Source organism: Podarcis liolepis (genome assembly GCF_965112155.1).
Source record: "Podarcis liolepis genome assembly, chromosome: 3".
In the NCBI taxonomy this organism is placed as follows: Eukaryota; Metazoa; Chordata; class Lepidosauria; order Squamata; family Lacertidae; genus Podarcis; species Podarcis liolepis.
In genome coordinates, this window is record NC_139557.1 from 67407597 (window position 1) to 67431466 (window position 23870).

Here is a 23870-nt window from a genome sequence, read left to right on the forward strand (position 1 = left end):
TGGAAGGGGATGTCCTCACTGATAGCTGACCACTGTTAAGGTGCAGGTTCTTTAATCTCAAGATTTTTAAGAGAAGGTAAAAAGTATACCCAGAATTGCTCACTCAACAAATGGGTGGAAAACTACTTGGAAGACTTGGAAGATCAGAGTAATAGGATCTGGAAACAGGGTCAAATGAGCAAACAAGCAGACAGTGGGACAATAGTCACCTTTTCAGCTAATTATTCTTGAGATGGAGAGGGCAGGATATGGAGTAGGCCCAGTGGTTTTCAACCAGTGTGCTGTGGCACCCTGGGGTGCCTTGAATGATGCTCAGGGGTGCTGCAGGCAGCACTGGCCTCTGTCCCTCTTTCCCCCTCTCCCTCCTCTGATTCTCTTTCGCATTTCTGCCTCCCAAAGACTTGCACAGCTGTTTGTTTCAGCAGCCCTGGCTACACGCTCCCCAGGTGAATGATTCCTCTGGGACTGGTCAGGGGGTGCTGGTTGGCAGGAGCTGAGGTGGCCTTGGAATAAGCAAGCAAGCAAGTGGGCAAGGGAGCCCAGCCAATCAGTCCGCCAGCCCTTGCTGTTGGGAATGGACAGACTAGTGGGAGGCCGGGCAGGCAGGCAGGTACAGCGATGGCTTTTCTTGTGCTAGCTGTGTGCAAGGCCTGCCTGGGAGCTGAGTGCCCAGTGCTGAAGGGGAGCCTTTCTGCCACACAGGCCCGGCAGTGCTTGCTGCTGCCACTGCTGCCTCCCAAGCAGTGGCGTAGCGTGGGGGGTGCAGGGGGGCCGGCCGCACCGGGCGCAACATCTGGGTGTGTGTGTGTGTGCTCGCACTCGCAGCTCTCTGCCCCTACTAAAATCCACGGGTTAGGGGGCGCAAATTACTTGCCTTGCCCCGGGTGCTGACAACCCACGCTACGCCACTGCTCCCAAGGTAACGTGCTGATCTCACATTCACCTTGGGCCAGTCTCCATTGGGCCACTAAGGCTAGGGGTATCCTCATCCCAGGCCCCTATGGGGCAATGTGAGGAGGCACCTCTTTTGGGGCCAGGAGGGGCAGCTCAGACACCAGGGGCAGCAGCACCTGCTGCCCAGAGGACTCCCAAGGAGAAGGGAAAGAAGAGGAGGCTGAGGGAACACTCCACAAGGGTGTTCAGAAAAGGGTAAGAAGCTGCCAGCTCTGTAGGCAAGGGGTGACATAACTGGGCTCCTGAGTCCCACAGGGGAGCTGCAGAAAGAATGTAGTTGGCCAAGAGAGACATGAACTCAAAAAGTTTGAAAACCTCTAGAGTAGTCAGTGAATGGCAGTGGCAGGAGGGAGAAACAGCAATGTAGCTGCTTGGGCAGATGGGATGCCCAGCTTGCATCATGTTGTTGGATGTTCACTGGTATGATTTACACCAATAAATCATCAAAGAACACACCTTAGCCTAGTTGAAGCTGGCATGTCAGATTTTGTCAGAGATAGAAAGCAGTTGATCAGAAGCACTCCCTGTTGATGAGGGGTTATTTTTGGAAAAGAAAAAGATTTTTACAGGCACTGTTTCCCCAACTTATTAGGGGTGCAAAGAACCCTGTGCTTCTAAAAATTAAAGCTACTGCAGAAGTCGTGGTGGTCTTTACTAAAGAAATAACTTAAATGAACATTTTCTAAATATTCCAAACTTTCCCACTTACCAGATTTGAATGTCACAGTTCATGGAAAAGGATTAAACTTTGATCAGGAGAACAAAAGCTCTTAATAATTTCACCCCATCCTTAATGGTAATCTTTCACCAACTAATTTTTCATTCTTCAAAATCTTTATAAAGCACCCTTTTAAGTTTGGTACTAGAAAATGGTCTAAAAATAACCCTGGTTGTTAACAGTAAAATACTTAATAGTAAATCCAGACATTCATTCACACAGCGACCTAGCTGTGCTTGCTGGTGCCAGCTTGCCTGTGACAAAGTCTTTGAATGGAGCATACTCATTTGCAACTCCTGTCATAATTGCAGTCATTCGCTGCAGCAAAGTGAAGTAATTCACTTTTCAGCTGTGCTGATCCTCTGCAGTAGTGGTTCTTGTAGCAGGAAAATGTGCATTGTAGTTTTCTGAGGTGAAAGCTGTGATCTTTTTCTTCTAACAGCCACAGGAGTGGTTTGGGGCTGGCTGGGATGAGACAAAAGCCTGGATAGCTCAGTTGGTTAGAGTGTGGTCCTGATAGCGCCAAGGTTGCAGGTTTGAGCCCCGTATGGGATAGCGGCATTGCAGGGGGTTGGACTAGATGATCCTTAGGGTCCCTTCCAACTCCACAATTCTAGGATCCCGAGATCTTGTTAAGGGTAGCCAAATTCTATGCGATTGCCATAAAACTGTGATTAGGCCTTAAATGATAATTGTAGGTTATACGTTAGTGTCTAAGTTTTAATTTATATATTTTTAAACTGTTGCTATACCTGTATTGTCCCTGTTATACCTAATTGCAAATTCAAATGTATCCCTATTGTGTTTTATGACTTCCTTGATATTGTATGTGGGCTGGAACTGGTCTGGGATCGAAATAAGAAAATTCATTCTATGATTCTATGAAAAGCCATCTTTGGACAAAGGAAAACACTTAAGCTCCGTCTCTGAGCAGACAGGCATATGTCCTCCTTAACAATCAATCCATTTTTCTGTCTACACAGAAAAAGCAAGGCTTTTTTTTTCATATCAAGTGGCCAAAAGCAAGGTGTGTTTTATATATTCAAAATGTGTGTGGAGAGTGCAAGTTCTCATCCATAAAGTGGGTGGGACGGTGGAGAGTACAGAAACAAGAGGTAATGTAAATTAGAAAAATAAGTTTTATTTAGGCATGAGCAGAGAATCTGTGGTCCTCCATAGGTTGTTTTACTACAGCTGTCCTTCATCCCCCAGATAGCATTGCTAGTGATAACCTGGAGGGCCACAGGCTGACCACTCTTAAGGCTTGGGTCCAAAGTCTTGGATGAAAAGAAGGCCACTTCTGCTGGACAACAGGGATGTTACTAATTTCAGATTCACCATTGCTCACTGCATCCCCGTCTGTTGCATCACTTTTAGTTCTGGAGTGTCACCTGACTCTTGAGGAATAGCTTTTTGAGGAGCAGCAATGGGAAGGAGTCCAAGAAAGCCCAGTTGTGTGAATGGAACTCTATCCAGATCCAAATCAGAATAATCTCATGTGGGCAGTGATCAGTGGAAAGGTCAACACTTCCTTTGAAGTAGAGGGAAGTGTTAGTTCTCAAATACTGTGGTTTTGCTTTTGCTGGCATTAGTAGGCTTGCTAAGACAATGATTGGTGTCAGTTGTGCACACTTTTGTTTTTTTATTTCATGTTTTTAAAAATAGGCTTATGCCAAACATCATATGTTAAACTTTGCCATTAAAAGCCTAGTTAAAATTCTATAAATGAATCTCTTTCCCCAAAGTGGTATGAGGAGAGCTAATTGGCTATTGTGAAGAAAGGGTATTTCCTTTCAGTCGGATGAATAATCAAAGTAGAGTGGTAAACAGAAGAGACATTTCTTTGCTAAACAAATGTCTATATTTGTGTCTGGATACCATCAGACTTCTAAAAAAAGATGCATGTAATTTAGAAACTGTGTTGTTATGGGAGACTTGTCAGCATGCTGTAGCAGTTGTGGTATAAGCTGTCATTCTGTAGAACAGTTTACAATTGTAAATGGGCCACAGGCGAGCTACTTTTGTTTCCTTATGAGAAGAAAGAATTGCTTCATATAGCACAGGTTGAGATGATGAAGAAACTAGATATTAATAGTGCTCGGTGCAAAATAATATTTTGATCAACATTTCCTATTTCAATAAGAATATTGCATGACAATTTTAGTATACTGTATAATAGGTAGCTGACACTGCATGTGGGTCTCCAAATATTCAACATGCAAATAAATTATTATCTACTGTGTCCCAGATGATGCTCATCAACAGCTCTCAACATTCCTGACCATTGACCATGCTGGCTGGGCTGGTGGGAGTTGGAGCCAAACAACACCTGGCTCTGGTTTACTCCATAAAATATAAAGTGCCACACTCCTAAGAGGGACCTTTCCCTTGGCTTGGTGAATTGCCTGGTGGCAACTTGAGCTTCTAAGTAACCAGCTCCTGATTAGATTTAAGTAACTAGCAACTTGGAATAACTACTTTGTCAACTGGATGCAACTGACTTTTATTAGGAGATGTTCATAAAACTTGTACATTTTATAAAAGTGCAAATGCATGAGCAAATGGTGATCCCAAAAACATGGCAACATACAACTCAGATGCAGGATTGTTATGGGTTGAAATCTGTTAGGCACCTTTGGGGAAAACCCCTGATTAGAGCTGAAGCCTTGATCATAGGGTCAAGATGCAGCATTATTTGGTGCTTTCTTAAATAGTATAGCTGGTGGCTCTGTGGTCTAAACCACTGAGCCTCTTGGGCTTGTCAATCAGAAGGTCAGAGGTTCGAATCCCCGCAACGGGGTGAGCTCCCATTGTTTGGGCCCAGCTCCTGCCCACCTGGCAGTTCAAAAGCACGTCAAAGTGCAAGTAGATAAATAGGTACCGCTCCAGCAGGAAGATAAACGGCGTTTCCATGTGCTGCTCTGGTTTGCCAGAACCGGCTTAGTCATGCTGGCCACATGACCTGGAAGCTGTCTGTGGACAAATGCCGGCTCCCTCAGCCTATAGAGCGAGATGAGCACGCAACCCCAGAGTCATCCGCGACTGGACTTAACCTTTACCTTTACCTTTACCTTTTAAATAGTATGGAAAAATTGAACAGTGACTTTTTTTAGTTGCTTACTGAGGATACTTTACAAAACTGAAAAAGTACTGTCTCAACAAATCCTCAGATTTAAGAATCCTCTTAACACAATCTGTCAAGAAGTATGGTTTATGTTCCCTCTCCCTGCTTCTAAACAACTTCTACAAACCCCACCATGTGTCTTTCATGCTTTCCTTATGACTTTAATTTAAGAGAGTTGTGTTTGAAGTGAATTGCCGAGCAATTCAGAGGGAGCAAATTGTAAATATTTCTGGTGGGCCTCAAAGCCCTTGGACTCAGAATAATTGCAGCCATCTCTGCAATTGCAGGAACATGCATAGTAGCCCAAGTGGGACTGAAGTAAAGGAGCTGATTGCAAAAGGGATGGGCGAACTTATACTAGTCTTGGAAAACAGAGTAGTGCCAAAAAGTCTTTTCTTTAAAAAAAAAAAGTCATTACCTCTCCTTCAGTGATGCTGAGAGGACTACAAGAAGAATTACAGTTAATGTCATCTTCTTACCAAACATTTAAGCAAACTAAACAAACCTCCAAACCACCATCATACTATTTTTGTTGTTGTAAGAGTACTGACTCCTTTTTAGAACCCTTTTTTAATGACAGGGCAGATGTCTTGATAGACTAGCATGCTGTCATCTCTCAGATGTAGTCAGTCTTGACATTTTAAATTTTTTTTAACTTATGAAAACAGCGCTATTGGGGGGAGGCGTACAGATGACAGTTTGTAAACTAAGGGTCTGGTCCAGCTTCTGTTCATGCCTGTTGGGCATATGTGAAGTTTGTCTCAAGGTTGAGTGAAATGGAGTTTGTGCCTTGGTAGCAGCTGGGTTGCACCCAAGAGTGACTTTTAGGCAAATAATGTTATGACTTGTTTTGAATCGGTTTAATGACTTCAAAGTCTTTATATCCTCTTTAAATAATAAAAAGCTGCCCATCTGTTGGTGTAGATGAGCTCACACTGACATAAAGGCTGTTTCAAACCGTCTCTTCTTGTACTAAGGACCGGACCTGATTATCCCTGGGGCACACACAGATGTGGAGAAACCTGAAGATTCCTCCAGATGCAAGTGTTTGAAGGCTTGTGGGAAATCTTCAGTCACAAAGACTAGAATTGTAGCCTTTTCCTCTGCAGTTTACCTTGACTCAGACTTTTGTGTGTGCATTTATTTGGCTTTCTTGGCTGGTTTTTTCGTAGTTAGCTCTACAGAACAAATATTTACTAATCATTTCTTTTCTGCCTTGAAGTATTCCATAGATTGTCAGTTGTGAAAAGAATTTGGCCACACAAGAGCTCTATCCTTTTAGTGGCTTCCTGGTGTCTAATGAATTACCACCAGGATGCTTTTTCCTGTTTATAGTGGTAGGTAGGAGGGGGGAAAGAAAGGAATTGAGTTTGTACCTCCACCCAGCAAACTAATGGTCACACAGCTGAACAAATCTCTCTTTTAGCCCATGTCCCAATTCTTCAGTGAAACCCAACTCTCCTAAATGCCATGTTTATGGCAACTTCCTTCCCACCATGGTCTCTCTTCATAGGGCTGGTAAATGCCATCTTCACAACCACAATTTACTCTGACAGCAACACACTTAGATTAGCATTAACAGGCAACACTAATCCTTTGGCTTCAAAGGTGTAAAATTTAATGTCCTAACCAGCTGTTATGACCTCTAATAAGGCTTAAATGCATCCTTTTAGGATCTGAATTCATGTTCCCAACATTTGATTTAGGAATTATTGCTGATTTGAATGTTTTACATAGCTTATGTTTTACATAGTTTTTATTGATAATGTTATTGTTTTATTCTCTTTGTAAATCGCTTTGAGGATTTTTTTTTACAATCAAGTGGTATATAAATTTTATGAAGTTTACTATATATTTTGGAAAGTGGTTTCAAAAAATTCATGGGCAGCCCTGAACACTACCAGCTAGTATTAAATAAAATAATAAAAATTATGCCGTAGGAATTATCAGAATGGAAAGAAATACATTTTCTCTAAGTTAAGCTGCTCCCATAATGTAGGTGTGAAAAGTGAGATCTTTTGATGAAGGGAAGTATGCAAATCTAATAAATAAAATACGGTAAGTAAAATAAAAAGTCATCTTTTTTCTGGAGCTGAAATGAAGCAGGAAAAGGGAGGTAACCCTCTTGAATACTTTGCAGGTCTCTTCTTTAGTCTGCTTCTCTTTACACCTGCAAAACTGCATTATTTTTACCAGGTAATGGCTACATCTAGCTGTGCTGCTCTTGGTTTCTTAAATGGATAAGCAAGATATTTCAGCCTCTACACATTTCAGTGTCTTTCTCAAAAAGCCCACCAAGCAGGTTCTTTCACCTCTTGGTCTGTTTCATGCTCCAGTTCACATGGTGGTGTATTAGGGGAGAATTGGGTCTCTGCATGCCACAAGTCTTATTAGGACCAAACCAGCAGGTGGTAGAATGAGGTGTGAATGTATGTGTGCGAGATTGCCATTCAGCTTTTTAACCTGGTTAAAATGAAATTGAATGATATAGTTCTGAACTTCCTCTCTTTCCCAGGAGGAAGAGATGCCCGATGTAGAAATCGACATTGATGACCTCCTTGATGCTGCTAATGAAGAGGAGAGAGCACTCAAATTACAAGTTAGTTTGATTTTACCAACTTGGGGCAGCAATTAAGATACATGGGCAACCTATGGTAATTAGCTCTTCACTGTCTGAATCGCAAACCTAGAATAATTTTCTGTGCAGAGTTATTGGGGTAGGTGTGGAGGTTACTGCTGCAATGTAGAATAGTCTTTTACCTCAATCCCATTCTAGGTATAACTTGGGAGAAATGAAAGATAAACCCTTAACTGTGGAGTAAAGTAATATGAATCCAGGCATTGATTGCAGTAGGCAGAACTTGTTTACCTAGTTCCCCTAGACTATGAAATACTGACATAGAATAGATGTCTATTCCCCAGCAAATGTGGTGGTTACTCTGAAAGTGTCCAATCCTTAGATGCAAGAAGGATGAAGGAAGACTGCCCTTATTAAAACAACTGATGCTCTTATTTTATTTCTAGGAAGCGCTTGTAGATTGCTACAAACCCACAGAGGTAAACCAATCTTATACTGTTTTAAATTTAAGAACATGATGATAGTTCAGTGTGTACAAATCAGCTTGTCTTACCCAAATGAATAAACTTGCACAGATAGCCATAATCTAGATCCATGCTAATGGAGTTATTTGAATACTTTGCCATTATACTTTTGACTAGATAGTTGGATCTCAAATTGTGTTAAGCCACACTGCCCAGTGATCTGCCTCTCTGGTACTCCTCTGCCATGTTTCAAATCCTTATTAACCCAGGCAGCTTCCCATGTGGCTGTGAGGAGCACTGGTGTTCTTCCTGCAACAAACACATGTTGGGCAAACATTGCACACATATTTAAAATGTGTGTGTATGCTCATCCCTGTAGTTGCATGGGGAACCTGAATAGATATTCCATAAATGTGTGCAGTGTTGGTCCATGTCAACATGTGTTTAAGATCTACATGTTATCTGTTTGTTAAAAGCAACAGTAGTAGACTACTGATGGTCTTCCTGCAACAATCCTCTGTTGCAGTTTTTAAGTACAAATATTTGCATCAATGTCACCTGTCCTTTAACTGATCCTTTGTAAGAGTAAAGGGTAAGGGGATGAATAGAATTTGATGAATAGCACATAGAATTTTCCTAGTTGTTCCTTGTTTAAGGCAACTGTAAATTGAGCATGAGCCTTTTGTTGAATGTTATGAAATCTACCACCTGAAAAATTATGACAAACAGAACAATCAATGTGGAATGAAAAATTAACTGTTGTGGAAGGGCCATAGCTCAGTCATGAAGCTCGTGTTGTGCATCCTTCAGTTTCAATCCCTAGCTGGAAAAATCTCCTGCCTGAATTCCTGGTGAACTAATCAGCATAGTCAATATTGAGTTAGATGGGTCGGTGATCCAAATTATTATATAGCAGCTTCCTGTGTTTAGTAACTTGCAAGTGTGTTGTGCAGCTGCACATAGCATCACGGTGATGTGTTTCAGTGTCTTCTGTGCATTGTAAAATAAGGGCATTTGAGACACCAGCTTTTATACTGTGCTAAACAAGCATACTGTATATACTTGTCAGGTTGTTCACTGCTTCCATGATTCCTTTGTTGCTTTCTACAACAGAGGGACAGAGGGAGAAAGAGTCTCTCTCTCTCTCTCCAGTAGTTAGTCATCTGTAAGAAATGAATGACACAATGTTTTGATGTGGCTGCCTTATCTTAAAAGTAAGCTTGTTTAGTGGATGCCAGCAGCTAAAAATACTTTTCTGGGCATGTGGCATCAACCTGGGAAAACACATACTTTGCAAGCAGCAGGGAAAATCTCTGACCTTCTGTGTGTATGTGAGCAGATTGAGTCAGACTGAAACAGCCAATCTTTCAAACTATTGGAGTATTGCACTAAACTTTGTGAACAACTGTACCAGGCACTTGGTGCTGCTGAGAACCGCATTGTGACTTGAGAACTCCTAATGTGAACCCCAGTCACAGCTTGCCGGTGGAAATTCTGGAGATGTGCAGAAGCCACATAAGTCTGTTGCCTGGAAAGAGGCACTCTGGCTTTACAAGCCTCTAGGAAATGTTTGGGTATTGTAAATGACTAATGCCCTGTACTATTAATACACACACTGTCCTTTTCCCAGTAAGCAGGCTAGAAATAGAACTATCTTGAAACTTCACAGCAAAGCAGAGAGTGTTTAGTGATGCAGGTGCCATTCATGTTTGAGCAGGAGATGTATACAGTAGTCTTTTGATTTATTCAGATGGAACTCCAAATGGGGTACATAAGCTGGCTCCTTTAGAAGCCAGTGTTCATGTTTCAAAATGCATCTCCACAGCAGGAATATATGGAGATGGCTAGAAACTTAGTGAATGTTCTCTGCTGGCAGGTGGGAGGGAAGCGTGTGTGTGTGTGTGTGTGTGTGTGTGTGTGAACGGGATCAATTTCCCTCTGCCACCATTGTGATTGAGAGAAAGGGAGTGGGGAAGGAGGCATTAGGTCTGGGCAAACTATGCTCTTTGGTTACAAGTAGGGCCAATGGAGTCACTAGGGGAGACGTTCCCCTCTTCTGCCACTGACAGTCTTTTTCTGGGTTCCCCCTTGTATAGACTTTTACTGGCAACTGTGCTCAATCCAGATCACTGGGATTTTGAAAGCAGTCTTTTCTAAAAAACATGCATTCAGCAGTCCATGGTCTTGCTTTGAATGTTGTGTTAGAATGAATGTGTGGGTAGGGGTTGCACTTTCTTGGTGATTTTTCTAATGACACGTTTCCCCCAATTCTTTGTTTTTGTAGGATTTTATCAAAGAACTGCTAACTCGGATAAGAGGGATGAGAAAATTGAGCCCTCCTCAGAAGAAGAGTATATAACTGGAAGCAGAGCCCTCTTGAGAGATGCGGCTGCTAAACTTGGGACTTTTGATAGATCAACTTCTAGTTTGCTCTTTATGAGCAATTTATTATTACTTTTGGTTGAGTTCTGACATTTTAATGAATTTGACGACTTCTGTTTTTAAGGCTTTTTTTAAAGTGTCAGTTGTTTTTTTTATCATGGATATCAACATTATGGATGCTGCTTTTACTACCTGAGGATGCTCAAAGTAGTTGGGGAAACGCCAAATTTAGAGAGACTTCCGCTGTCCCAGACAGTAATCCTACCTGACAAATTCTGTATAGAACTACTAGGGGGTGCTCTTCCTTTGCGACCAGTTGGGATGTTTCATTAAGTTGTACACCAGACTCATGGATGTTAAGGTTCTTGTGCTTATGTACATAAATTATCGAGTGAGTGTTACGTTTTGCTTCACATGGTTGGAAGGGAAATGTGGTCTAGTTAACAATTTAAACGAAAGTTGTAGCAGATGTGATGTTGGGGGTGGGGGAGGGAGGCAATTTGTTAAAAGTCAATGCTGCCACTGTTTCTAAATGCATTTAAAGCATTTGGGTGAATAGACTCATTCACAAAGCAACATATGAGCAAGCTAGGGGGTTTCAAGGGCTTAATTTTGTAGACTTTGAACTTATTTTATTGACTTTTGATGCTTAGCCAGATCATCTCCTCTTCACCTCATGGTCTGTTAGGATTGTGTTAACCTACTGCCTAAGGGTCTGATGCAACAGCGAGGGAAGGGTTGATGCCATTTGAAGGTTTCCAGATGAGGAAATGCAAGTGAAACCAAACAAAACCATGTAATATTGGCCCAATGCAGTTTCTTCCTGCCCTCCCTTCTTGTGACAAGAATATTAGACTGATTCTCCAACTTTGGCATCAGACTTGGTAGGTTGTGTGGGTGGTACTGGTTCTTAGTTGTGAAAGCCGGAATCCCTAACACTTCAGGAAAACATTCTAAATGTTTCACAAGCTACCATCTGCTGGTAGATGCTAGTCTGGCATTTTATATCAAGGGTGCTCTGAACATAATATTATTTTTTAAAAGAAGAAATACATGTTTGTGGACTTTATGTATACTGGCAAGCTTTTTAAAATGTATTTAATTTTGTAATGTTTTATCAATGACTTTATTTACCAGATATTTACTCAAATAAATGCAACAAATTGGGGCTTCGTTTTATGTGTATTTTAACCATTAGCAGAAGTGAAAGGTGTTCTTACTTTGCCAACCTGTTTTGAGTACAGAAGCAACCTGATAAAGTTGTGTTAACTCAAGTTTCCTTACAGCATTCCATTGAAAGAAACTATTGACCAACTTATTTTAAGGCGAAAGACTCCACTGTGCCCAGGAAAGGTGTGAAGAATGGATCTTAATTGCTTATTAATGTATAGCGTTGCATTTTTCTTCAGATTTAATTTTGAAGATTTTTAAAAATGGCATATGCCTATCACAAAGGAAATATGCCGGTACGTTTAGTACATTATAAATAGCTTACATGGTCATAATTGACGCACAGGGCAACAAGATGTCATACTTTTTAAAGGAATGATTGCTACCTCATGCCACATGTATGTCTCTATAGTAGTCCTCTTAAAGTGTGCATTGAGGGCCTAGGGTATATGTGCAGCCCCTTATCTTCCATGCTGAGACACCTACATGGTTATGGCTCCTCCACACATCATTTTATTGTGCCTTCATGATGAGTTGTGCACATGATGGCATTGGGCCTGTTCTACATGATCCTAATTTCAATACTGTTTATGCCTGCTAAAGATTGAGAGCAGTGATGCTGCTTTCTTTGCAGTCAGTGCATATTCCATTGCTTCCTGCTGAAATCCTGCGACTCTTTATACCACAAATATTCTGGTTTTTGCCCCACTTCTATTGTGCTACAGTCAAATAAAATATTTATTGTTGCTGTCAATGACAAGCACCAAGGAAACAAAATAAAAAGCACATAGAACACAGTCTTAAAATGTGGAATAATAGAGTAAAAGACGATAAAATAAAATAAAAGAATGAGGTAAATAAGAAGAACAGCATAGAGTGGAATAAATAGGCATCAACAATTTAAAAGATGTAATCATGTCATGAACTCCAAAGAGGAAGATTACAAAGTGGGATCAGTTCACACTGCGAGTGATAGATGCATTTTGAACCCAAAGGAGTAGAAGGACATGGAATGCATCTGCTCATCCTGCTAGATTTGATAAGAAAGGTTCAATAAAGATTTAAGTTGGATTATGACAAAAGGAAGAGGACATGGGTCACTGACTTCACCTGTGTCAAGTCTCGGGGGCAATTGCCTTCATGATAGGGTTTTTTTTTAACATATCTTCCTTCCAGGACTGCTGGGGAGAATGCATTTAAATGTGCCAGCATGAAGCCTTGGCAATGCTTTTGGACTGAGTACGGAAAGATGGCTGATTTGCTGGACTTGGAGTGCTCTGGCAGAGGAACGAGAGAGCCTAAAGAGAATCTATATAGCTGGAGTTGTTTTTTTTGAGGAAGGCATGTTTCCATACAGACTGAAAGCCATCCTGAATAGTCAACCCTAACCCCTTCATACAGCAATAATGTAATGACACTGGGGAAGTATCACAGAACTAATAAAATGGAAAGATGGTCTAGTATAAATCTACCACAAATGTCCTATTATTGCATCAATGACATGTTGCTGAAAACAAGGCACCACAGTCTGGAGAGGCCCTTAGGCAGTTTATAAAACCTGCAGAGTAAAATGAACCTTTCTTTTTCAGTACATATTCATTATCTGAACTTGATAATTTCACTAAATGTTATAATTGGACCCTGAACTGAATGGGATGGGGTGGGGAATTAAATATGGCATTCTCACGGTCTAAAGGGGTTCTTAAAAGTTAAACATATATGCACACACACTTTCACATATTGGTTGCTTGCAAGCTGAAATTAAAGGGGTGGTAAACACTAAGTGGGACATGGATGGCACTGTGGTCTAAACCAGTGTTTCCCAACCGGTGTTCCGCGGCACACTAGTGTGCCGCGAGACGTTGCCTGGTGTGCCGTGGGAGGGAGGCGGGCGAGTCGGGCGGCGAGAGGCGGGGCGGCGGCGGCGAGGAGAGGCCGCCCAGCCTGCCTGGCTGCCTGCGTGGCGCTGACGTCACGGGGCTGTAACGTGCCCCACATAGGCACACGCGGGGCGGCGAGCGAGCGAGCTCCCACATCCCATCGCCGCTCGCTTCGGCCGGCCTACTGGGCTGTCGCAGGCGGAAGGCCTGCGCATGCGCGAGGTTTTCGCGCCTTCGGGATTCCCTTCACGCCTTCCTCCTCCCGGGTCCTTGAGAGCGCGGGAAGCGGCAGCGCGAGACCGGCGTTGAGCCTGGTAGGTATTGCGCTTGCCAAGGCAGTCATTTGGGAAATGAAAACTTGCCAAGCAAGCAACCAGTTCAATCTGAAGTACGTGTATGCTTAATATCCTGTATCTGAAACCTGTTCTGCCCCCTCCCCCACACTTGGTGCCATTTTCATCTACACATGCAGCAGAGTAAGTTGACCCAGAATAGTACCAATTCAGATGGCAGATGGGAGAATGACAGTGCTGAATGCTTTCCCATGTAGAACAGTCCCTTCAAATAAAAACCTAGCATATTTGGAAGAGGGATGCTAGCCTAATGATTGCCTTCTATGCTGTTACTATTTTTTTATTTTTTTTACATAAGTAAAAAGTGACCTTTCCCCATCTGGCATGGTGGTGTGCCTCGAGATTTTTTTCATGAAACAAGTGTGCCTTTGCCCAAAAAAGGTTGGGAAACACTGGTCTAAACCACAGAGCCTAGGGCTTGCCGATCAGAAGGTCAGCGGTTTGAATCCCCGCCCGCGATGGGGTGAGCTCCTGTTGCTCGGTCCCTGCTCCTGCCAACCTAGCAGTTCGAAAGCACGTCAAAGTGCAAGTAGATAAATAGGTACCGCTCTGGCGGGAAGGTAAACGGCGTTTCCGTGCAGTGCTCTGGTTCGCCAGAAGCGGCTTAGTCATGCTGGCCACATGACCTGGAAGCTGTCTGCGGACAACGCCGGCTCCCTCGGCCTATAGAGCGAGATGAGCGCCACGACCCCAGAGTCATCTGCGACTAGACCCTAACGGTCTGGGGTACCTTTAACTTTTTAAACACTAAGTATTTTTATTATTTGCAACTCCTAACATGTATGTAGGAGGAGAAGTTATTATTATTACAATTAAATCTCTCCTTTCTGGACGAAAGGGACATTAAACTACCTAACAACAACAAGAAGTTGCAGGACCTCTGTAACTAAGAACAGGTTTGGTTGTCTCTTCCTTCTGTTCATGTTCAGAACATTGTAGTTCTTTATCACATGAGAGTAAAAGTAGAAGGGCAAAGTTTGGATTACCACCCCCAGGCTCACTTCCAGTCAACCTCTTTTGAATATTATTATTTTCTTGTAGGGAGGTTGTGTAATGTTGCATCATTCATTATCCCACACTTTCCAGGGTGTTTTCACATATCATTCCTCACAGCAAAATATCCACCAGGGGGGGGGGGGAGAGTTGGCTTGTTGTAGAAGAGCACCAAGTCAGCTTTCATTGCGTTTGCATTCAATCTGAAAATAGCACCACACTAGAAGCCCACTAAGTCAGTCTGCACTGGAAATAGAATCTTCAAAAAGATTATCACGACTGAACAATGGATGGAAAGAGGGAAATCTAGTCTCCCCCAGCCCATAGTGATGGCAGCTAAACAAAGTGTCTTAAGTAGCTTTCCGGTTCATTAAGTAATTTGGGTCTTTTAAAAATGGAAGCCAGACAGTAAGGCAACCCACTGTTCATCATATGAAAATATAACAAGTTTTCTTACATCTGAATAATTTGTTAATACTTGGCAGTAAAACAAAAACATTGACAATTAGATAGGGATCTTCACTTGTTCTTCAACTCTGAAATCGTCACATCGCACAACATAAAGCTTTACCTAAAATGTATTTTTTTTTAAAAAACACCCCCCAGTTTCCTGGAAGTTAACCAAGTTGGTGCTATATGCTCTGAATTGCACAGCAGAGTGGTTGCTGAAAATGGCATCCTTTAAGAAACTCATTTCAGAAAAGTTTCCCACCACCCACCCACTGGAAACATGAGAAGCTCTGAGCTAAAAAGCAGTATCTGTTTGCCTTCAGTCTCATGCGTGAGCATAAAACAGTTAGTGTGGTGGCTTGCACTCCTACAGATTACACATGCTGGAAATTCCTTTGTCCCTTTACAATGTATCTGAGAGCGGAACTGAATTTTAAATCATTTCTTGGCTGGTTTTGCTTCTGGGACTGAAGCGGCTGGATTCTTCCCCTCTGAGTAGCGGTGTAACGTCAGTGATCTAACAGAATTACTTCTGATGTTTTTGTAAGATGAGAATTGGACCCATTGAGTTGAGATCTCATTGTGATTCACCTCTTTTATGCTGTGTGGGTGTTCCTCTAGCAATGGAGTGACATTTCAATAGCACACCGTGAACTAAAACAGCAAGAAACCAGATCTCCAGCCTAGGCTCTTTAGGTGGGGAAAGTAGCATGAAGAGAGTCGTGTTTGGCCACAGTATAATTTCATTTACCTTCAGAAATTGGGAGTGCCATTAAACCTAATCTTTTCCAGGAATGAATGTGCATGCTCTCAAGCCCATTTCTGGTATTTTCTTTTAAAATAGGACTGAAAGAGAAGAAGCCAGCAGGAGGGTTTTGAGTACACATTATTGATCTCCACTTGTTGAGACTTTGGCTTGGATGGGTGGGTTTCAGAGTGAGGCCAAAGTGATTCTAGCTTTCATACTTCTTCCACCTCAGTCATTGTTTGTATTCCACTCTCAGACCCAGGGGAATTAATCAGTGCACAATATGATCACAATACGGGTTAACTGAGTGTGGATGAGCCCTTAATTCCAGTGTCCTCCCTGCAGAAGAGGTGGGGACTTGTAAAAGCCAATAGGCTATTTTTATTTATTTATTTATTTAACAACCCACCTCTTTTAAGCAGACCCAGAATTTACAAAGTGGGGTGATTATTATGAGAATTTCAGACCAAGAGCTATCAAACTATGCTGTGAACCACACTGAGATCTTTGGATGAAGGGTGGTATACAGATTTAATAAATAATAATAACTATAGCATGGCGTTTCCCAGGAGAGTGCTATACATTTGGGAGGTACGATTTCTATGATACGTAAGTTACTTTCATCCCAACAGCAAAAGTTTAGCATTGTAGTCACAAAAACTCCAGTGGTAGCCATCAAACTCAAAAGGAAGCTGGGAGCACCTGGGAGCTTAGGCCTGCAGCAGCTTTCCTCCCTCCTTCCATGGTGGCTGGCTGGTTTTAGACGAGGTCATAGAATAGATGCTCTGTCCTTCTTCTAATGTCTTGTGTTGCGATTGCCGTCCCAGTTGAGATTATTACATGCCCAGCAGGGAGCTGTGCAAGGAAGAGAAGAGAGAGAGGGTTGGGAGGTTTAGAAATGAAGGTTGAGGGTTGGACTGAAGGCTAAATTTAGAAAGAGACTTGAGTTGACATTCAAGACAGTGGCTTGAGTCATCTGTGTCCTGGAGATGGGGATCCAACATTGATTCTGGCATGCTATATTCTGGCCCCACCATTGTGAGACCAATTTTAGACTGGCAAATGGCATCAGGTGAAGTGTGCAGCTGCTTGCTTGTTCCAGTCTCAACATGCCAGCCTTTTTCTCCTGTTTGCACACAAAGTTAAAATGGTAAGAAATACTGTTTAGCCTTTTACCATAAATACTGCTATCTGAATTGCCAGTCTTCAAATTGAGGTCTGATGTGTAGTGGCTACAAACGAAATGAAACACAATGCTGCCCGTAGAAGCAGGCTAAATCTGTAGCAATATCTAATTTATTACTGTTAGAGGGCCTGGCTTGGGTTAAGTGTAGGATTCCATTAGTCTATGTCTGATTAGGGAGGAAATGGCATTCTTAAACCTTCCACCTTGTGCACTGGCTGTGAAAACGGGGCTGAGCACACTGTTCTTTAAGCAAGTCAAGCTCCTGTGTTGAAATCATTCTAATTCTTTGCCAGCAATAGCTGGGTTTTGCTACTGTCTATATTTGTATTAAGCACCAAAGAGTGATAAGCCCTGCCATGTTTAATATGAATTTCAGCAAGGACCCATGAACCACTTTTTCACTTAATTAAATAGAAGTTAAATCACGTTCAGGGACTGTAAACAGCCTTGCCATTCTCTGACGTGGACAGAAGAATCAATGGAACTTTTCCTCGCTTGGAACTCCTTAAGAATTGGATGCAGGCCTTGTTGAAAGGCATCTTCCAGTTCCTGGTGCTTGCAAACTCTTTAAGAGCTGCTCAAGGCAAGATTTATGCTCTTGCTGATCACTTCCTGTTTGTAACTATGCTGTACTGGCTTTGAAAGCCCATGGAAAGTTCTGTAAGCTTGCAAGATTCATGTCTTAAAATGACAAAAGACCTTCTCCTGGTTGCCATAACAACAGTTTACTGGACCAGTGAATGTGTATAATGCTGCAGTCCTTAAGATGTCATTTTTTTAAATCAAGTGCTCTCTCTTTGTCCTCAGCTGTGCTCCTGGCATGGGCTTGAATCAGTTGTATTGACTTGCTTTCTGGCCTTAGTGTCTGTGCATAGAGCTTAATCCCAACTCTCTCCTCTTTCAGGCTAGGTCTTCTGTTGTTGGGACAAAGAAAAGTTTATGTTGAGAGCAAGCTGATTTGTCTCTTAGATGCATGGAATACTAGATCTTTGTAGAGGTAGAAGATCAATCTAATGGCTTTAACAGAATGGAGCAACACAGGGCAGTTGCTTTTCAAAAGTTGCAAGAGGAAGATATGAGCAGTGCTTTTTTCTGGGGGGACGCAGGGGTTCACATACCCCTAAACATTTTCTGAATCTAAGTTTGGCCTCATTGAGGGGCAGTATTTCAATATGAGTAGGAAAATGAGAGTACTCCTAAACATTTTTTTTCCAGAAAAAAGCACTGGATACAAGCATGCAGGTTTTGGATCATCCTAACCACTTTGCTGTGGGACGTGGGTGGCACTGTAGTGTAAACCACAGCGCCTAGGGCTTGCCGATCGGAAGGTCGGGAGTTCGAATCCCTGGGCCGGGGTGAGCTCCCGTTGCTCAGTCCCAGTTCCTGCCCACCTAACAGTCTGAAAGCACGTCAAAGTGCAAGTAGATAAATAGGTACTGCTCTGGCGGGAAGGTAAACTTTGTTTCCGTGCGCTGCTCTGGTTCGCCAGAAGCGGCTTAGTCATGCTGGCCACATGACCCAGAAAAACTGTCTCCGGACAAATGTTGGCTCCCTCGGCCAGTAAATCGAGATGAGCACCGCGACCCCAGAGTTGTTCGTGACTGGACTTAATTGTCAGGGGTCCTTTACCTTTTTAACCACTTTGCTGAATTACTCCTTTGTTCCTGTGTCAAGGCTGCAACTGGCAGCCAATTAAGTCAAAGGAATGATTTCACTCTCCTGTGTGAAGTTTTTACCAGGATGTTAAATAAGCTCATTTCAGAGTGCAGATTTTCAGGACCCTTTGAGGGGTTGAGGAGAAAAAAGAAGTTTACAGCCTTTAACAGCTTTGAGGGGGTTTTTTTGCAACAGAGTTTCAAATGGTTAACTTTCTCCCCCCTTGAGCCACAAAATAAGTGGTTCTGTAATGATCAGGGTTACAGAACACACCCTAATCTACATATGAGCAGGGTGTTTTTTCTGTCCCCCCCCCCCGCCTCCGTTTCCTAACTTTTTATAGTTCTTTCATGTACCAAAAGCTAACCAACCATGTTCACATTTAACAATATAAAATCTAGTTAGGTTTGTTTTTTTAAAAAATAAAGTGACTAACTGAGGACTGCTGAGGACTTTGTACTGTACAGACATTGGGAATAAATAAATTACGCCTGAGGTTTAGTTTTCTTTATTGCGTTTGTGTGCTTGAAGTGATGTGGTTTTTATGCTGAAAATGCTGAATTTCTCACTGGGCTGTTTTGCAAGAAAAACAAAATCAAAGATTGAGTTACCACACTGTCCCCTGAGTTCAGTTTCTACACTAAAATATATGATCCCTGCGAGTGCCAGAACTTATTGGTGGACTGACAGAATCACCTTTTTGCAAAGTTTCAAAGGAAATGCCATCAAGGAATACCTTTCAGTTGGATGCAATTGGATTTCGGAGCTGAAGAAAGAAGGCTCTTTTGCATTCCCCAGCCGATTTCTCTCAATCCAGTATTATACACCTAATTTCATATTATGTTATTGATTTGGGTGATAGATAGAGTCTAGAAGGAGCAGTGACCCCCCGGGCGCTTGAGTAGGATTTCTTTCCTGGTCCCTGTTCTGCTACTGGACTTGAGGAGAATTTTAAGAGTGCATTCCTTGAGGATAAAAAAAAAACATACTTGCCATGGGTTCAAACAGGTGTATATCGCATTCACATTTTACTCGGGTGGGTACAAGTAATGGTTGTAAATATGAAAATTGGATAAGTACCATTTAATTACATTTAAAAATGCACTATGAATTGTAGACTGAAATTACTACCACTGTTTAGTTAGTATATCCTTGCTCTTGCAATAATATGTACCTGTCCAATATTTATCAATACTTGCATGCTCTGTTCTTTTTCCATGTGAATTAAGTCAATACAATGCATAGCAATATTGTATAACCTAACAGCTCTGATAAATTCTACTGTTGGCACTATATGTGTGTGAGAGAGGGGGGGCGGGGGGAGAGAGAGAATAGGGTAGTGTAATGCATTTCTGAGTGATAAGTGTAGTAAAGGTCTAGAACTATGTAACATTCAGCTGAATGCTGCTTGAACAAAGGACATATGTGAGAGAGATGTACTTGCTGCTGAGGCACCATGTACGCAGCAGATGGAAGCAGAAGTGCAGCTTTCTGTATGAAGTCTAAAGGCCTCAAAGGAACTCTTCATCTTCATGAGGCAGTATTTGTTTTGTGAAGTCAAAATTGATGTGAATCTAGATGTGGGGGGACCCATTTCATCAAAATGTACTATGTGAAACGGCAACTCTGCAGAGAAGAGACTGAATAAAGATATGTTGGGGAACAAAATTGTAAGTGGGTGCAATCAATTGTTTGTTCCATTGGTGGTGTGCTTTGTTTCCATTGCAGCAGAAGAAAACTGAAATTGTGAAGTGCTGCATAAGATTCAGAACTGATAAAACAGTACTGGCTTAATCCTATTTCCAGCTGGCTGCTTGCTGGATCCTGTCAGATGATTTTTGTCCAGCTGACTGACTTTATTGAAAGCCACACGGTTGTCAAACTAAACCATTCTCTCCACCCACCTTCCCCCCCCCCCCGCCCAAGATAATTCTTTTTAGTGTAAAAGTCAAAACATAAACTGTAAGAATGCAATGGTGATTATGTGATTATCACAAACATAGCATGCAAGAGAAACATTGTGTGTTTTTGTGTATGTTGCAAGTAGCAAAATCCTTCCTGATATGCTGCAAAGAGAGAGGCATTTGTGCTTTTGCAGAAAGACTCCCCCACCCCATGATAAAGTTGCTGTACTCAGTGACCATCCCACATGCCAAACAAAATGCCAGAGCAGCCTCAGGGGAGTCCTGTGTTTTACTATGCATGTTTCACATACTGGTGGCTGCTTTAGATGAATCTACATGCTATGCATATCAAAAGGCAATTACTCCTCCATGACTCTTGCATTTGACCTTAATGCAGGAGCTCTGATCTGGAGCTTCTCAGTGGAGTCAATCCCAATGGGGCTCACATTTGGTGCCAAATTTAACAAATGCTAAATGCAATTCCAACTCGCACAGGAGCAATCTGGAGTGCACTCTAACACTCTTTCTTGTTCCTTTGCAGTCACAGATTTACCTGCTCCACACCTGACTTGGGACAGGTGCCTGGGGCTGAGGAAAGCTGTCTTATTAGAATGCCTGGTGGGCCTAATTACAGTGGTACCTCAGGTTAAGTACTGAATTCGTTCCGGAGGTCCGTTCTTAATCTGAAACTGTTCTTAACCTGAAGCACCACTTTAGCTAATGGGGCCTCCTGCTGCCGCTGCGCCACCGGAGCACAATTTCTGTTCTCATCCTGAAGCAAAGTTCTTAACCTGAAGCACTATTTCTGGGTTAGCGGAGTGCGTAACCTGAAGCGTATGTAACCTGAAGCGTATGTAACCTGAAGCATATGTAACCCGAGGTACCACTGTATCCCATGGGCTGTAGTTCCCCATGTCTAGCAAACAACACCCATGCAAAATGGCAGGCACGTTGGTGATCAAGTCTTTATGGAGATCTTGTGGGAGTTTTAGCATTAAGGCTTGTGAGAAATATACAAATTTTCTGTTTTGTTACACTTATACCATTTGTCCCCAAATGTGGTGATTTTATCTGGGCAGAAAAAAATGAACTAGTCATGTGAGTAGCTAACATATTGAGGCTACCTAGAATGAGGCAGCATAAAGTTGGCAATGATCTGGAAAAATGAAACACGGCTTCAGGGAAGTTTTGGTTGATTGGCTGCTTTTTGATACCTTCCCCTTAACAGCTGCCTGCTGCTATTGAACTAGAACTTCCCTTCTGGCAATAAAGTATTTTTACAAAGTGAACTTTACTCTAGAAACAGTCCTCCAGCCCTGCCCATGTGAGATAACCACCTTGGTTATATAAATTGTATCTCTTTCTCCCTCCCCATCATGAAGAAAATATCCTTGATATTCTTTGAATCTATGTCGTCCATTATCAAGTGTGTGTGTGTGTGTGTGTGTGTGTGTGTGTGTGTGTGTGTGTGTGTTAGGAGGCTTTGTAGAAGCCTAGAATTGTAGGGTGTGCATATCAATAGCAGTTATACAAAAATAAAAAGCCATCTATTATATGCAAGACTACACACACACACACACACACACACACACAATGTTTTCAAAAATAAGGAAAGAAAAAAGAAAAACTAAAAAAGAAAAAAGTTACATCAAAGTTATCATACACATTTACATATCGAGATTGCTCTGAATCTCCTGACTCCCCCCCCCCATCCCATCCATGGGCCCTTACTTCTATTTTCATATGCATAACAATACTTCTCCAAAGTTTTCATCGTCCTAAATTATCTGTAATTTCTATTGCATTAAAAGTCTATTTAAAATCCTGCTAATGTTTTAACTATTTCTGGGTTAACAGAGTCTGTAACCTGAAGCATATGTAACCCGAGGTACCACTGTACACACATGAATGACATTTAACAAAATGCATATACTCAGCTTCAAAATTGCTATTTGCTACATGTGGATTTTTTTTGCGGGGGGGGGGAATGAATGCTTAGGGGAGAAGTAAGGATAGTGGAGAGGCTATAATGGGTAGGGGATACATGGACAGCGGAGTAATAGCTGAAGGAACAAGGGACCTCCCAGAAAGTTCAGCACCGATGGCTCTGAGCACTTTCTGTGCTAATCCATATTCAAGCATCTCTGCAGGCACGATAGCCATTTCTCTTTTAATCTATCGGATTACTTAATAGTCTGTTATGCCCCCATCTTGCAATATTTTTAGACCTGCTGTTGGCCCTTTGCCACCCCTTACTTGCATGCTACTCAAGCCCCTTCCATGACAGCTGCCAGGTTTGTCTACATATGTGAGTGGTACAAAGAGTGTACTTGGCACCGAGAGCTGCAAATAAATGCAGAAGCTGGGCAGGTTCTGGAAAGCTGAACCAGAGAGGCCTACAACCTAAATATAATGCAAAGACAACAGGAAGAGACTGGGCTTGAAAATCTGTAGTTGTCCCTCACTTAGAATGGGAGAGCTGAAGTGGCATTATGTTTGGGAACTGAACTATGAAGTATTGTTAGGGAAAGGCAGGTGGTTTGGCTCCAGCCTTGCCACATTCATAATGCAGATTCTTTTGTAGCCAAATGGAGATGCAGGTAGGGTGGTTGTTTATATATAACCCCAAAAATAGAACAAAGGAGAATAGGTTCGCATAAAACAGGTTTATGCTAATTTATATATATGGACGCAAATTTTTTTGGGGGGGAGATTGTGACCAGGTAATCTATGACAGCATCTTAAAAAGCAGAGACATCACCTTGCCGACAAAGGTCTGTATAGTTAAAGCTATGGTTTTCCCAGTAGTGATCCTATATGTGTCTACTCCTAAGGAATTCAGTGGGACTTCCTCCCTATAAAGAGGGTAAAGGATTTCAACCTAATTCTCCATATAGACAACAGCTACTCTCAGTAGAGGCTCCTTCCAGCTCGCTCACTCCCAGTGTTGGGTCCCTGAAACATTTGTCCAGCTGGGACCACTTCTAACCTATGTCCCAGGGATGCCATCTCGCCCTCAGGATTGTGGGTGCCTGCTGCCACACGCAAACATGCAACATCACATGATCGTGCCTGAACGCAGTGCATGTGATGTCACCAGGGCTGGATTTAGGTTTGATGAGGCCTAAGCTACTGAAGTTAATGGGGCCCTTTATATGTCTAGCTGTCCTTTGTCAACAACAAATTGTCGCTGTTTTTTGTGTTGAATATATGCTATATGCGGGGCCCATTACTTATATCAGGGGTGGCCAACTCCCAAGAGACTCACAGAATTAAAAACTGGCAGTGATCTACCCCCTTTTGGGGGGTT

At 42.3% G+C, this 23870-nt stretch overlaps 1 protein-coding gene across 1 annotated transcript in view; it reads left to right on the forward strand.

Moving 5' to 3' along the window:
• The window catches only part of PPP1R14C (protein phosphatase 1 regulatory inhibitor subunit 14C), a 41925-nt gene extending 30537 nt beyond the window's left edge, over nt 1–11388 (forward strand). Inside the window, exons 2-4 of the mRNA XM_083496677.1 lie at nt 7312–7395; nt 7821–7853; nt 10123–11388. Coding sequence (XP_083352803.1) covers nt 7312–7395; nt 7821–7853; nt 10123–10197 — 192 coding nt within the window. The 3' untranslated portion in view covers nt 10198–11388. The remainder of the gene's footprint in view (nt 1–7311; nt 7396–7820; nt 7854–10122) is intronic.
• Nucleotides 11389–23870: the final 12482 nt, after the last annotated feature.